The 15,686-nt window shown below is 47.5% G+C and overlaps 2 protein-coding genes across 4 annotated transcripts; both read left to right on the top strand.

Moving 5' to 3' along the window:
* Nucleotides 1-3,189: 3,189 nt before the first annotated feature.
* Nucleotides 3,190-8,784, top strand: LOC117857353 (uncharacterized). 3 transcript variants are annotated; one of them, XM_034739982.2, is made up of 10 exons: nucleotides 3,190-3,544; nucleotides 5,059-5,179; nucleotides 5,349-6,047; nucleotides 6,316-6,816; nucleotides 7,002-7,063; nucleotides 7,158-7,253; nucleotides 7,358-7,445; nucleotides 7,955-8,044; nucleotides 8,165-8,262; nucleotides 8,346-8,784. In XM_034739982.2, the coding sequence occupies exons 2-10, from the start codon at nucleotides 5,108-5,110 to the stop codon at nucleotides 8,464-8,466; spliced, it is 1,827 nt and encodes a 608-aa protein (XP_034595873.1). In that variant the 5' UTR covers nucleotides 3,190-3,544; nucleotides 5,059-5,107; the 3' UTR covers nucleotides 8,467-8,784. The 3 variants fall into 3 exon arrangements, with proteins under 3 accessions (XP_034595873.1, XP_034595872.1, XP_034595871.1); XM_034739981.2 differs by lacking the exon at nucleotides 3,190-3,544 and adding an exon at nucleotides 4,383-4,402 and having other exon boundaries at nucleotides 8,389-8,784; XM_034739980.2 differs by lacking the exon at nucleotides 3,190-3,544 and adding an exon at nucleotides 4,383-4,402.
* A 2,965-nt stretch (nucleotides 8,785-11,749) lies between these two features.
* Nucleotides 11,750-14,058, top strand: LOC117858044 (uncharacterized). The gene is made up of 2 exons (XM_034741023.2): nucleotides 11,750-12,021; nucleotides 12,547-14,058. The coding sequence occupies exon 2, from the start codon at nucleotides 12,661-12,663 to the stop codon at nucleotides 13,849-13,851; it is 1,191 nt and encodes a 396-aa protein (XP_034596914.1). The 5' UTR covers nucleotides 11,750-12,021; nucleotides 12,547-12,660; the 3' UTR covers nucleotides 13,852-14,058.
* Nucleotides 14,059-15,686: the final 1,628 nt, after the last annotated feature.

Genomic DNA, 15,686 nt, shown 5'->3' with positions numbered 1-15,686 from the left:
GAATGATCACAGTCACAGGCTACACTACACTTTTCACCAGAGGCTGATGCTTCTTCACAGCTAGAGTTGAGAGCACGAGCTAATTTCTTCCGTCTCCAGCTCCCGAATTTCTTGCAAATTCGTAGCATGGTGCCTAGCGAGAAAAAGGGAGGTAGAATCTATCTAGCGAGGTCCAGTGATCCTACGCGGCCAGTAGGTTAGATTCCCACGGATGGAGGGTACCCTTGGCCCCGTCACGGGCTCACCTCGCATCGTTCGTGCGAAGGAGATCGAGGACAGAGGAGGACGATGGGAAGATTGGCAGGCTCAAAGCCTCAAACGCCTAGTCCTTTGCCCAAGCGATGCAGGGTTGGAGGGTACTTGGGTTTGTTGGCAGCTGGGGCATGGCAGTGCGTCGTAGCCCTTGCATGATTTGGTGTGGTTGGCGTCTACATCTAGAGCTAGAGCGGTTGGGCATCAGTGCCCCTCCCTGTGGTTGAAGCCCTGAAGCCTCTCTGATTGATTGGTTAGTTAGCGAAACAGTACGAGTACTTTCACGGGCGCTTTCTGGAAGAAGGGAGAAACAGTGTCCTCTGTGCACTGTCCCTGGGTCACAATTGACTTACTAATGCTCTGCTTCGGTTGACCATTACCGGCCATGGTGACTGGTGAGCGCAGAAGCCAGTGGTTTTTTTTTTATACTGAAGCCACAGTGGTCGATCGATCGAAGAAGGCAAAAATATCTTTATGCTCTCATGTTGTCAGGCATTTGTTTATTCTGATCCTTGTTATCCTGGGCCTGGACGATCGATCGGGTGGCCGGACATGCCTAGGATAATGGGTAGAGCGTACACTTGATCAGGGAAGATTCCTGATCGACCAGGCGCATCTCCTGCGTATGCAGGGCCATGTGGCCTTCATGTGGGGGATCCTTGGACGTTTCTCGGAGCAGAGCTCACGTCCTCCTCCCGCATGCGTCGCTTGCAGGTGGAGCCGGGCCCGACATGTTCACCCTAGCCGGCCATGGCGAGAGGCTCCCGTCCGTGATGCTGCTCACACGTCAGATCTGACCAGCCTGACCTGAGCTGCAATGTGGGCTGCTGCTCACACGTCAGATCAGATGGCTAGAGCTTGTTAGTACTGCTCCTGCAAGTCGGCAGGCAGTTTACTGAAGTTTACTGGAGGAGAGGAGGAAGAGAGAGAAAGGCCAGGCCAGCTGCATGTCGGCAGAACATCCCCGGCTGTCTTAACACGGGTTTAAGTTTAACTATAAGCGGCATGCATGTGTACTGCCTTTGACGAGCTTAAAGAATATCCATCCATGACACACAGTCACACAGAGACAAGAGAAGCAGGCTGCTGAACTCCAAGATGCGAGCCAATGGGAGGCATGCCACGTTATGGCCGTCGAGTATTCCATGGCAGGGCCATGTGACGTCGCCCTCTCATACGATACCACCAACAGTATGCGGTATGCCACTGTGCCACCGGACCCGGCCTCCATGATTGGACTCGTCCTCTGCACCCAACGAGAGAGAGAGAAGGAAGAGAACACTGTGCCTGCATGGTGCGTGGCACGAGACCACTGCTGCAGCCGGAGGTCGGCGACGACAAGCGAGCGGCGGCCGGCCGCTTCGTGGATCCATTCCAGCGGCGCGCGCGAGCGGCCCCCGAACGGACAAGCGCGCGAGACAAGATCATGAGGAACCCCCGCTTCCCCGCGAGCGCCTGTATGCTGGTAGTAGCAGAACGGAGGGTCACATGGGCGACAGCGTCTCGTGCCGGAGATCCATCCATCCACGGAGCCCCATGTGGCATGCTTGGCAATGGCAATGGCAACCTGCTCGCAGCCTGCCTTTCCCGGTTGCTTTTTCTCGCGGTTGCTTGCTCCCGAGATCCAAACCCGTATGCACGGGCTCTCTACCTTATCTCTCCCCCTAGCTAATCCATCGTCACGATCAGCGTGCGTGAAAAGAAGGGTGAAAAGCTAACCGAACCGATCTCACGCTGCTCATGTGTGCGCCACGGACCGCGTCATCCACGAGCCCTTTTGCCTCTAGTGCTTTTCTTGGAAACAAACACGAGTCTAGTACTTGGCGTGATGCCGTTGAGGACTTGCAGTGCGGTGTTTTACTTTATTTTTTGATGCGCAGGAGAGCAAGTCGATCGGATCGTGAAAGGTGATGTTCCATCCTGCTGCGCACGGGAAGGCTTGCTTGCTTCTCGTTTGCCCGGACTGCGTCGGCGATTTGTGTGTGCCCGCCCAGTAATCCATCATCTGGGCGAGCCTTCAAGTCAAGATTAACCTTGTGCCCTGCAAAGTTGCAAGTAAGAGGCAGGCGGGCAGGTCTTAATCAGACGCTCAGAGTGATACATTGCTCTCATGATACAATCTTATCTTGGACGTTAAATCTGACGAGGCCAGCGAGCATGCATTGAGAACACCCGGTGAAGTTAGGTAAAAATGGGTGCATGAGATGGGACCCAAATTCTGCCTTGCTGGGTACATGCATTATCCTTCACCTTTGCCTCCAAGGCCTTAATTCAACCAGGAAAAGGACAAGAGAACTGCTGGCTGGGCCAACAAGTGCATGCCCTGCCCCCACATGAGGAATAGACAAGTGATGAAAATTAGGGCGTAGGTAGGGTAGGGCAGGGAAGCGTTTTGGAAGCCTCTCAAAAGTTTTCTATTTGTCATCGTCTCCTCCCTCCTCTCTAATATCCAATAATTGGGATGCTTGCTGGTTGTGTGTATATGTGCTCCTTAGTCTTATCCTCGACCAACCTACCTTGGCCTCTCGTGTCCTTGCAGAAATGAGAACTCAGAACTGCTCCTGTTCAACTCAAAGTTAGCTCGGGGAGTACTATCACATTAACTAAATGCTAGTGGTAGTCCTTAGCATCTCAGTCAATTTCACTAGCCATCATCACTCATGTAGCAGTCAAATTAGAGAGGTTAGGAAATCTAATCTACACGATTAACAAGGGTTAATCGATTTTTCATTTTTCTTTCTCAAATCATGTTTTTTTTTAAAAAAAAATGGATCGGGTTAGGAGGGCCGCACGCGGTAAAGGCATCCACGTAACCACCCGGAAGCCACTCCCACGCGGACGCGGGCCCACCGTCAGAGACACGCGAGCGCGCGCGCCGAGCGTTACTAGCACGCTCTCCACTCTCGTCTGGCCAGTGAAGGCAGTAGAGCCTGAGCCTCCCCTCCTCCCGTGAGCAGAGCACGCAACGAATCGCCGTGGTAATTACTCGGCCGCGAGGCGGCCATTAGAGGGCGCTAATCACGCCCAGAATTTAAGAGCCCCCGCCTTGGCCTCGCTGCGCACGCACCTACCTACCTGCGTTGTTGTGTTCTTCGCTTCTTCTCTTCCCCCCCACCCAGCTGCTGCGTGGCGGCACTGCGCTGCACCGCACCGCACAGCGGCGGCTGCGGCGGCAGAGCTGAACAGGGACCGAGGAGCGAGTGGGCTTCCCGTGGCCGCCTTTTGTCTGGTCCGGAGCCGGGGGCGGCGGCGGCGGCAGCTTGCGGATCCCATGCGGCGGCCTCGGTGTCAGGTACTTGAGAATTTGGCTTGGTGGTTTCTCCAGTTCCGAGTTCTAGGGCGCGTGTGGGTGGAGCGGCGCGGTGCTTGTGGGATTTTGGCGGCCGGTTTCGTGATGCGGAACGGCTGTGTTGGGTTGCTGGTGTGGAATTCTGCAATGCGGATCAGTTTTGCCGGATTTTGGTCCTCAACTGTGACTCTCTGAGCAACTCCCGGTCTCCTTCCGGGTATCTTGCGTTGAATTGGAGGTGCTCCATTTGGAAGTTTGAGATCCAGTTCAAATTTGAACCCGCTCGTCCAAACACTTCCTTAAATTTGGGATCAGTGACGCGTAATTTTCTCCTCCTTTTTCTTCGCCGAGGTGTTTAGTCTTCTCCTCTTGTTTTGACGCCGCGAAGGTTTGATTCCCTTACAAGTTCGCCCGACTGAGATGTCGCGGAGAAGAAGCCGAATTATGCATCTTCGATTCAGCTTTTGTCTGACAGAAAATTTGTTTTCGAGCGCTGCAGCGCTTCAAAAGCGCTCCCTTTCCTCAGTTTCAACTTTTTCGTTCTGTAGCTGCTCGGTGGCCTCTCTTTCCTTGCCTTTCCCTTTCTTTTCTGTGGTGAGTTTAAATTCTCACTTTGATGGTATTTTTTAACGGATCTGACGGCTCTCATGATTACCGACAGTTTCGCCTTTCGTTGTTCCGCTTCTCTTTCCTATAAGCAGAGAAGCTTGGTAGAACACGTCCTGAACTCAGCGTCCGTGCACTGTTGTGTAGAGCCGGAGCTACCAAGTTTCTTCTTCTTTTTTTCTTGCTCCATAACAGTCTCTATTTGTTCATGATTTGTTCTGGTACGGCCGAAAATTGCTGGATTCTGCAGATGCAGTTATGTGCCAAATTCTGTAATATGGAGAACCACAGTTTCAACTTTGAAGGATAGGCAATAGACATACTTTCGGTGCTCTAGATGATTAGTGGGATTTACAGGAGTTCTTCGTTCTTTCTTGTTTATGTCAGTTTATTTAGTGTTCTGTTTTACTTGGCCGCACATGCTTTTATCCTTTGGATTGCAGCTGGTTTGAGTTTTGGCATGTGAACTAACAACGTCATGGTATGGGTTGTTGAGAAGAAGACCAGCTGTATCTGGTTTCGTGTTTAGGGATTCCACTGCAGCTTGGAAGGTTGGAATTTTGTGTCTGAAAACTTGAAAAGAAAGGAAAGGATAGGTGCTGAAATAGAGGGCTGGATGCTTCAAGTCGAATTGACATGATGAATATATCATGTTATTAGCTTCCACTGTTCTTCTCAAAGTGTTCTAGAATTGTGTTCTCCCTAACCCCCTTCTCAGCTGTGGTGTTCGGCAAATATTGCTTTTAGACTTACTGATGTGTTCCTAGATATTAACCTGCAATCTTTTACTTGTGGCCAAGAACGAACCAAACATTGTATATCTAACTTCCTTTTCAGCTGTTTGCATTTTAGATCAAATTTCAGCTATGCTGTTATGCCTGGATTTTGAATGTTCTTGCAAATGATTTCAGGGTTTGCCTGTGGAGTTCGCCCAACGATGAATTAGCCACGCCATACGTGATGGCGACGGAAGTCAATCAAACTTATTTTGCATGGTCACAAGGAGAGTCAACTGAACGGGATGGTCCTCAAGTAAGTTTTCCGATGCATTTTAGGTGATGAGCTCTTGTTCAATTTATTTATACTATGTCAATTAGCTTATTGGAAAAAAAAAAGAAAATCCAGACAGTTTGGTTCTTGGCAACTACCACTAGTGGTTAGTAGTCTCACCTCCCTTTTCTGTTGCAATTCGTTTCTTCAGGGAGTATCTGTATCCCAGACACTTGATCATGGTTCCATTTCCTTTGGAAGATTTGAGCTGGAGTCACTATCGTGGGAGAAGTGGTCTGTATTTACTAATGACAGACGAAATGAAGAATTTGGAAAGTTCAACGGTTTAGTTGCTCAGAAGAAGGCTTATTTTGAAGAGTATTACAAGAAGATCAGGGAACTAAAGGCTTCACAGCAGCAAAACCAGCAAACTGAACTTACACTGGAATACAGTGGTGATGGTAGTGACTCTAGCCAGACAGCAGAAGATGAGCAGGGTGCTGATCTTGAAACTCCCACCGGATCTGGAGCACCTCTGGATGACTACGCGGAAGAAGCTCCTCAAGAAACCACGTCGGAGCACGGACTGCAATACTGTGGTGACCAAGGAAACCAAAACTTCAACACAGAATTTTCCTCATCTAATCTTTCTTTGTCAGCTAGAGTTCTGCAGCACACTGACCATGATGTAAAAGGAACTGTCTGTGGTGATAATTCTGCCAGCAAAATGGATGTGGGGCAACAGAACACGAGTTCTGGTCATGATGATCATAGAACAGCATATGAAGCTACGAGGACTCCCGGAAGAACCATTGAGAAAGATTCCAGGCTCAGACATACTCCAAAGATGATACCAAAATCCATCAGAAACCTTTCGAAAAGTGCTATGGATTACACATTTGCTAGTGAGGTAATAGCACAGATTTTGGTTCTGTATTCGTTTGTCTTATAGAAAACTTTGTTGCCATCTACTACCAAATTATAAACTTCTGAGGTATGACATTACATACTAGCAATGTAGGTGCAGTTTGTTTTGATTTGGCATACCTTCTTTCAACATTTCTGTTCCTCTACGCTGAATTGTAGCCAACTACCTAGATGAGTGCATGTTTTGCTTTTATATGCCCACCAACATGAATTGTTTGGTAAATTCATAACACTTACATGAATCATTTCAGAGGCCTGGTTCAGTGAAGCCCAGTACAAGTATGAACCAGAAGACTAAGCCGGTGCAAAGGCCAAATGCAGCACCCCAGAAGATGGCTGGCACTCCAGAAAAGAGCAAGCTTACAGGTCTCAGAAGACCTTCCTCAGCAGGTGCGCAACGGCCCTCTACTGGAGAGCAGCACCCCATTGCGAAGGCAAATTCAAAGACCCCTGCTGTTGTTTCCACCCCACGACGACCTTCCACTGCTGAGAGACGCCCAGTCACCCGAGATCATGCACAGAAGCAAGTCAATGTTACCACACCACGCCGACCTTCTACTTCTGAAAGACGTCCCATCAAAAGAGAGAGTGCAGCAAAGCATGCTGATATTTCCTCTGTACCCCGGCCCTCTACAGGAGAGCGACGTGCTAGTGGTGCTATTACTAGAGATGTTGCTCTGAAAACGGATGCGAAGACTCCTAGCAAGGCAAGACCAACTGTGGCTCATCCAAGGGGTGAAACAACTACAGTGGTATGCTCCAAAATCTCTTATGGTGACAATTTTTTCCAGCTAGATTATCATAACAGTAACTGAAGCACCTCGTGTAGCACTTGTAGTTTATAGCATCATCATTTGGTTTAATGATCATTTACATGTTCTGTTAATGTGGTAAAGTTTAATTGCAGCGAATCTTAACATTTTACTTGTTCATGTAGGCCAATCCCAAAAAGGCTGTCACTCCAAATGCTGCTAGAAGTAGCAAGCTGGAAACCAAAAGGTTACCCTACAAACATATTGGCAGATTTTTTAAAATGTTGGTTTATTGTGTTGGATTTTGATTCCATTGTTTCTTTCCCTGCTTCAATGAACAGCAATAACAACAGACTGAAGGCATCTTCAGCATTGGATAGCCACTCTACTAGGTCTAAAAGAATGGACTTGCAAGCGTCTGGCAAACAAAAATCAAGGTTCTAACACTAAATTAATGTTGGAAAATCTTGTGATGCTTCTAAAATATGATTGTAAAAATTCTATTTGCCACGTTTTCTGACAAAAACTTATGGTTTTGTAGTTCTGTTAACCTTCCTCCAAGGAAAATTTTCAGTTCTACTATTGGAGAACCAGCAGTAGAAACCATTTCTAGGACAAAAAGGAAAGAGGTAATTTGCTCATGACTTTATCTATGATCGTTGCCTCTTTTTTTTATGCACGTGAGTCGTGACAAGATTGGCAGTTTCAACTAAATGTTTACCTTTGCAACTTTGAGTGACTAGTGTCAGATAATACAGAGGACTGTTTAAATGCTTTCCATCTAAAAAACACATTTCAATCTAGATGCTAATTTCTGTCATCTGCTGATAAATCTCATCAATACAATTGTGAACCTGCTTGCTGTAGCCACAGCAAATACATAGTTATGATCATTAAGCTATACTGATGTTCCCAACAGTGTGGCTGTACTACTGGATTTTGCTTAGTTTAGGGTCTCAGGTCAACTTACTAAATTCCAAGAATTCTTTATCATGCTGTAAACTACCACACACCGCCAAACCTTTGCAAGTCATCCCTCTCGAAACAGTTATATCTGAAATGAATTTGTGAATGTAATGTAAATCTTGCACCCAAGTTAAATCAGATTTTCTAACAACTGTTGCCAACCTTTTTGTAGGGCATTCAGGCGACAGTGCAATCTCGAGTATCCACTTCAAAGAGAACAGCTACTTTGCAGACTGGGAACTTAAAGACGAGGGCTCCAAATGTATGACTTTGTACACATCACAGTATTCTTATTATGACCTCCAAGAATTCTAAGATATTCATTTGTTGGTGAGGATGTTTTCTCATCAGATTTGACCTCTTACCAATCTCATTTTTGCAGCCACCAGCACCACCACCTCCACCACGTCGGCCATCACGAATGATGAGCAAACCAACTGCCAGTGCCAGTACCTCATCGGTCGGCGGAAGAAAGCCAAAGTATGTTACCCATCATGATCAGAATACCGAAAAGCCATCTTATTACGCCTCACTGCAATCTTCTCAAATACGCGCTTTTACAGTCTCACACGCTTACCAAGGTCATCTCTCACCCATCCAATGCAGAGCTTCAGCACCACAATGGCACTGAGATGCAGTGGAGACCAGAAAGTATCCGATCTAGTAATGGTCTGCAGAACATGATGGACCTGTGCAACTCATGATCAGCCCTTAGTCCCTTTGTATGGTGTATCTGTAAATCTCAGTACCTCCGTTGGCCCTCCTCTTCTTTGCAGAGCAGCTCCAAGTGTAGTCTAGTGTACGTAGTCGCGCGTATCATATCCATCCACCGGTGCCTAGCTTCATCGTCCAAGGAACTTAGAACAGTGTAAATACCTGGAAATAAGTCTGCCGTTTTTAGCTAAAGTAAGTTCAGCCCAAATCTGTGAACACTCATGCATGTCATTAGCATTGATGAAAAGTCCTCCTTTTTCAGCTTATATATATGGCAACTTTGATGAATTTCTCTTGCACTCATCTGGTTATTTTGCTTGTCCCTCTGAAATGAAAGAATGCACCCACAGTTGAAGTTAAGTGGCAACGGAGATCTGTCTGAACGGCTGAGGCTACGAAATTCCTTTGTGATCTCTAGCGTCCTTGGGAAATGTACAGCCGACACGGCACGATCCGGCCGCGGCAGGCAGCAGACTGACACCGGCCAGTGGGGATGTCGGGGGCTCAGCCAAGGCAGGGGAGAGCGGAGAGGAGTGGCGAGCCGCGAGCGCTTTCCGATCAGGAAAGATGCGAGCCGATCTGGCGCGCAGGCACGCCGCGTGCAGGCGGTACGAGGTTGGGGTCGCCGCCACGCCCAGGACCGCACGGCCGGCAGCTCCGCATCATCCGCACCCTATGACGACGCCCCTCGCCGCGCCGCGCCAAAGCGAAAAGCCAGCCATGATTAATCGTGGCTCGCAAGGCTGTGAAAGAAGATGAGGGGAAAAGGAAGGGCCGTGTGCCGCCGGCAACGGCACCCTTGGCTTGCCGGCCGGCGGATCCCCACCCCCCCACCTCCGCCCGCCCGTCCTCCTGCCGTCCCGCGGCGGTTGGGCTAGCGTTCGCTCCGTCGGCGCGCGGAGATCCAGGGGCCGTGCGGTACACGCCCCCGTGCGGGCGGGTGCATCGCGTTTGACCTTGCGCCTGCCTGCCTGACTGCCCCAGCCCCAGGCATGGCCGGAGCAACGTGCGAACAGGGCGCGGGGAGAGGTTGCACGTGTTGTCATGTCCATATCGTTCTGTTGTTATTACTTAACTGTATATGGCTTTTCTTTCTTGTTAAAGCTATATATGATATTCCAGCGAAAGTGCACTCTTTTGTCTGGTTTCAACTTAGCCCGTAGGACGAAAACTAGGATTTGTGGAATGCTGGTGGCTTGGAAAGATGTGTAACATAATTTGTCCACTTCTTATTAAGATGATAATGACTACACATCATTTTATTTTGAAAAAAAGAAGTAATGTGAACAATAATCTTATAAGCTTGAGATGGACCCCACGAGTGACTCGAGAAGGAGTCATTTCAGAAGGTAGGAAGATACAAGGCGGTTGGCCATACTCATCCTATCTACATTGCGCTTCTACGTCATCCTTGTGGGGGTGCTAAGAGACGTGTTTTCATGTGAAAGTGTTATTGGTAGAAGACTATAAGCATATTTTCATGTGTCTTTAGATTTGAGCTCTGTATCGTATCTGACATTTGGATGCAAGGACAAAAAGAAGTACATATGTATATGTGCACCGCACTTTTTTCCTTGTAATAAACCAAAGTATATTTTTTCACGTAGCATTATTTGGACTATCAAGCATTTATCGTTGAACCTACATCCAACAATATAGTAAACAAGCTAATCCATACTTTTGCATTCATGCTCTTCTTAATATCAAAAGAACAAACTATAGAACATGTTATATTTTTTAGTTAGCTCTTTAAGCTTTACTACAAAACATTTTTTGGGGGCATGTAAACTCTTTAAACGAGTGTTTGTTGCTAATTTAGTGAAAAACGTAATAATGAATTTTCAGTTAGTCCGGTGTAATAAGAGTTTGAGTTCATGGAAGTTTACTTGGATTTTATTAAAATTTACTTCGACCAATTTAGCATCTAAGGGGAAAAAAAGAAATACCATCCTCCTCCTATGGTATATACATGCACAGTAATTCTTATTTGACTCAACATGCCTTGTCATCCGCTTCGCAACAATATTTCTTAACAAAGTACCTATTTCAATTACCTATGATGTTGCATTTAACATGTCACTTGCCTCGCAGTTTGTCACAACTTTAAGGGAGTTTTTATTTGCATCACACTACATTTGGCCTACTTTTGTACTTTGCCGTATTTTTTTTTTGCTAAACCACACATAAATATGACTAGTAATTTGTTCACCACACTTTATCAAAAAGTTTGGTAAAAGGACCGAATCAAATGCGTTGGATATCAAGCTGAAAAAGTATGGCTAGCTACAGTTATCGTGGAGAACCAAACACTTGCTTAAGAGAGATGTTTAGCTAGAAACTAACAATGTCCACTCTCTTCTCCACCCCAAAAATATCCGCAGCCCTCTCCTCCATCTCGGGCAAGACTAGACTTCTCAAATGAGATCGCGTTAGAGGTTTAAATATTTTTGAATTAGGATTGCGGATTTGGAGGGAAGAGCATGGGAGGAAGTTTTGCCGGTGGTAGAGGTGGCTAGTGGGCAGGACAGTAACAAGAAAGGTGTTTGGGCTCCGCCAACCAAGTGGTGGACGATGCTCGATGGGAATAGTTGAAGTTAGGACTTAGGACAACTCACTTCGATGGTTAGCGCGATGAAGGAGAGTGTTTGTAGATGAGAGGAGGAAGAGGATGGTGTAGGACAGTAGGAGGCTAGGAGCAACAAGACATTGTTTGAGCGCCATGGATGAACTAAGGAGAAGCAGAAGGAAGAAGAAGACGGGAGGCGAGATAAAGGAAGGAGAGCCATCAGATAAAAGTGTTCGTTTCAGCTATTGTTGTGGCTGTTGCTGCCGCTTTTAGTTCAATGCTACAGTACTTTTGTATAGGTAGGATGCAGCTGCAGCCACAACAATAGCTCAAGCGAGCAGAGCTAACATTGACGGAGATCTAACGGTCTAAAATACTTAATGTGCTATATAGAACGTTAACATTCTTAATAATTAAAATAGTAAGACTTATAAAAAATATCATCATATCACCTCATCGTCCAGCACTATTGTTTCCTGACAATCGACGAATGAAGCATCAAATGAACACAAGAACTATGATGCCTGGTAGGCTGGTAATGGGATTTGCGGGTACACGTATCAATTTGCCAGGCTCCACGCAGGCTCGGGTGGGGGCGACCGAGGCTGGAGGTCCGGCGCCTACCGAGCCGCAAGACAACTGGAGACAGCCTGTCTCCCACCCCCACTCCTCTCTTCTTCGCTCTGTCTCCGCACTCCTTTCCTCCCACTTCTCTCTTTCTCTCTCCTCCTCCTCAACCCCTCCCCCTTCCCCCATTCCCCACTGCCTCGCTTCACCAGCTCCGTCGCTAGGGCTCCATTCCCCTACACCTCCTCCGCCGCCGGATCCCACCTCGCCTCGCCGCCACCGCCGGTTCGACCCAGGAATCGCCGGATTCGGTGGTGTTTCTCGGCTGCCTCGGCTTCCGCCGCCGGGAGGCCCCTGGCGGCGCTCCCCGCCGCCCTCCGGCCTTCGCTGAGGTGATTTGCTGAGAGCTTGAGTAGTTTCTCCGAAGTTTTTTAGGCAACTCCTTTTTGGTGATCCCGTGCTTACTGTGGTGATTAATGGTCTGGGTTTGAACCGTTTAGCTGTTGGGGAACGAGCAAATATGCTGCTTATTGGATTATTTAAGAGCTACCAAGTGCTATTCTTCCTATTTCTGAAGTGGTTAGGAGGTTCAAAAATTGCCGCGTTTTAGTGCAGGAATGGTAAGCTTTTAGCTGGCTGATTCAAGTAATTTGCCACCAACTTAAATGGCATAGGTTATGCGCCTGCTGATTAACCTGATCAAGTTATGGCATTTCAGTACTGTATTAACTTAGTTATGGCAGTCACTAATGGGTTTGTCCTTGCACGAGCCCTGGAGGTCTAGGGTATAATCAACTCAAATAAAATGAATTTGGTTTTAGGTGTGTAGTGGTGAAGAGAAAATAGCTTTTCTTTTTTTGGGGTACTAGTCTTTGCAAATTTGCTTTCAATCTTATACAGTTACTTGTTGATTGCAGTGCTTAGAAGCTGGCCATCGTTGAGACTTAGAAGGCAGTTGCGTATATGGTATTTGTGGGCCATTGTGCTGTCGATGCGAGCGGAGAGCATGCGTGGCAACTGTTCTTCGGGTGATGCCCCTGACCAGAGTAGCTGCCGATGCATTCGGTGTGTTGACAATTGCACTGTTTGCGCTGTTCGCTGCTCTGGGCCTCTTCTGCATTTTCCAGTCAGTCTACTTCAGGCGTCGGATTCAAAGAGGGTCCTCCTTTCTTCCGCTTGGTTACTTTAACGGCCCATGGGTGACTCGCATTGTGCTGATTCTGATCACCATTTGGTGGGGAGTAGGGGAGATAGTGAGGTTGAGCTTCTTGAAGAAAAAGTTGTTCTCCAGCTTAGTATGGCAGAGGAATATATGTGACGTGTATATACTTTCCAATCTAGGGTTTGCAGAGCCAGGGATCTTGTTTGCATTTGCGCTTCTGCTCCATGGCTCATTACAAAAGAGGGAGCTGGGCACTTTGAACCAAAGATGGAATTGGAAGACCATGGCCTACATGTTGGTGTTCTGCATTCCAGTTTTCTTTGTGCAGGCAATCTTAGTGTTTCTTGGGCCAAAGTTTGTTAAAGATGAGAACAGTGAACATGGGAGGAGAAAGATTGCTAAATACTTCATACGGACATCCATGGCAGTTGGAGATTCAAGCGTTTGCACTTACCCATTGTTTGGCACCATTTTTCTGGGACTTGTAGATGCTATCCTCATGAGCTATGTATCATATGTTGGATCTCGGGTGCTCTCCTTGGTCATCAACAAGGCACTGCGAAGGAGGGTTTCCCTGCTGATGCTTTCAGTCCTTTGCTTCCTTCCTATCAGGGTGCTTCTCCTTGGGTTTTCAGTCCTACCCAAGCCGGGAGATGTTGCCTTTGAGGGCATTATCTTCCTGTCATTCTTGATGATGCTGTCCTGCACAACTGTTGGAATACTCTTGCTTGTTTACTACCCTGTAGCTGATTCGTTGGCCCTCCGAGATATAGGCCACAGGGAAATAGCAGAGATGGTGCCCTATGATGATTACTACTATGAAGGTGCGTCACTTGTGACCAACCAGAGTTTCCGAGAAATTGAGCGGAATTCTGACACTTCAACAAAGCGGGGCTCCATATCCTTCCGCACAATGATCAGGGAAGACCAGCTCCAGCAGGATGGTGCAGATGAGATGGGCTTCTCTTCTCGCAGCGGTGTCCAAATTGGATCACCCTCAGGATCTTCACCAAGTGCTGCAATGCCTATGCTCCCTCTCAAGGAAGTACCTAGATACTAAGAAGTATTCACCTGTGCCTTTTGCCCCTCTACTATGTTCTCCCTTTTTTTCCTTCCTCTTCTTCTTCTCTTCTTACTACCTTAATGATAACAGTTTTGTGGCAATCAAAAGGTTTTTGTAAAGTTTTCCAAGTAGCTTGACTCATGATTAGTCCAGTACTCTAATTCCATTTATCAAAGTAGCAAGTAGCTAGATTTTGCACTGGCATTGGCTGGAGAAGGCTGAGTTGGAATTCACTTTTGGTTGGTTTTGCTGCTCCACAACTCATAATATCTTAGCCAATAAGTTACACCATGGACTAGGCTGGAATGGGCCTCTGCTGTGTCGTCTAATCCTTAGCTGTTCGTCTCCTGTGACAGCTGTGCGATGAGTATATTATATTTGCTTCTTGGCCTTGAATTGAAGGAGGATCTGCCGGGTATAAATGGCTTTGGGAGAAATTTAGTAGTATATGCTGGGTAAGGACCAAGGACCACCACCAAGGCCTTCCATATCAGTACACCCTTTTTCTTTTCTGTTCAAACAAGCAGTTCAACAGTGAAGATATCTATCTAGGTGGTAACAAATGTTTGAGCAAATTTGGTAAAATACCAGTTGAGACTCCACTCAGATCGTTTTTCACCTTCATTAGTTTTGTGTCACACTTTCACCTGGATGGCTGGATGTTGTATGAATTGATATCACTAGATGTGGATGTGGTCGTGTGGGGGATGGCTGAAGGGCCCAAGACTTTGCTATGGCCCCTAGCTGACAGCTTGTCTTTGCAAGGATTTTGTCATGAGCTGGGTTGGAGTCTTCCCGTGGTTCACACCCCGCCCGTCTTTGTGCTTGCTGTTGACCATGCCTAGGGTCTGCGGATGTTTCCAGCGAAATGTTTATGCGTAGCGTAGAGCTGTGCATGATCTAGATGCCCGTTGCCTGGGCTGGAATCCAAAGCCGCCCCCCTCGCTGGAATTAGTCAACTGGACAAGTGCAGGCTCCGTTTATTTTTGCCGTTGGCTTTTGCCCTGCTACGAGTTTTCTACTGCGCTGGTGTTCTCTGCCAGTACATCATCGGATTCCTGAATGGGCAAGCAATGCGGGTGGGTAGCTCTGCTGCTTAGCGCTCCTATTTTATTTGCTAATTTTTATAATCTGGCCGTGCGTCCACCGTTGTTACGTTAGTACTAATAAAGTGCATGTGACCTGTGTTCTTTGATGGGTCGGGTAGTATCATTAGTTTGTACGGGGGCTGTTTTTGCGTTTTCATGATTACTCTTTGGAATCACTCCTCTCTCAAAACAGGAGCAAAAGCGAAGCGAACCTTGCTTATTTGTACTGGGGAGAATCGTGTTCATGATGGAAGAAGACCGGCATCTGGAAGCAGCTGTGCCCATCACCGCGAAACTCCGTCGGTTTTGGCGTCTTTTATTTCACTTGTATGCAACGGCTGCCCCAGAAATTAAACGGCAAAATCTCGGCTGCATTGCACCCCGGCCGAAGGAATTCCCTGTGGGCCGTGTGGACACAGCACAACTTCTGCAAGTTGCAACGCGTAGGTAGGGGGCAGGTACGTACGTTCACTACAGACTCGTGCCGCGTGCATGTGCATCGGGAGCATCGCAACGTTCCCTTGCCACTGCCCACTAGCCAACTGGTACTCCTACTGCATATATCTGGTGATGGCAAATCACCCGACGGCCCGGTTGTTTAATCATCGAGCACTCCAAAACCGCCCTGACTCCATCGTAAAGAATAGAACGACGGGGTTCCTTGGTGATCTGATGACCTGTCCCGGGCTCCCGGCACCCCAGGTGGATCGCCTAGTCCTGGCAGAATCGTCCTAGTTGGACGCG

This window comes from Setaria viridis, chromosome 5, assembly GCF_005286985.2.
Source record: "Setaria viridis chromosome 5, Setaria_viridis_v4.0, whole genome shotgun sequence".
Taxonomy (NCBI): Eukaryota; Viridiplantae; Streptophyta; class Magnoliopsida; order Poales; family Poaceae; genus Setaria; species Setaria viridis.
The sequence above is the reverse complement of the archived record's forward strand: the minus strand, read 5'-3'. Positions and strand labels throughout refer to the sequence as shown.

Excerpts from the sequence above, each read along its gene's own strand:
- LOC117858044 (XM_034741023.2), top strand. The coding sequence starts at position 12,661 with ATGCCCCTGACCAGAGTAGCTGCCGATGCATTCGGTGTGTTGACAATT.
- LOC117857353 (XM_034739980.2), top strand. Across the intron at positions 5,180-5,348 it reads CTGAACGGGATGGTCCTCAA|GGAGTATCTGTATCCCAGAC; the intron begins GTAAGTTTTCCG and ends TCGTTTCTTCAG. Across the intron at positions 8,263-8,345 it reads GTCGGCGGAAGAAAGCCAAA|TCTCACACGCTTACCAAGGT; the intron begins GTATGTTACCCA and ends GCGCTTTTACAG.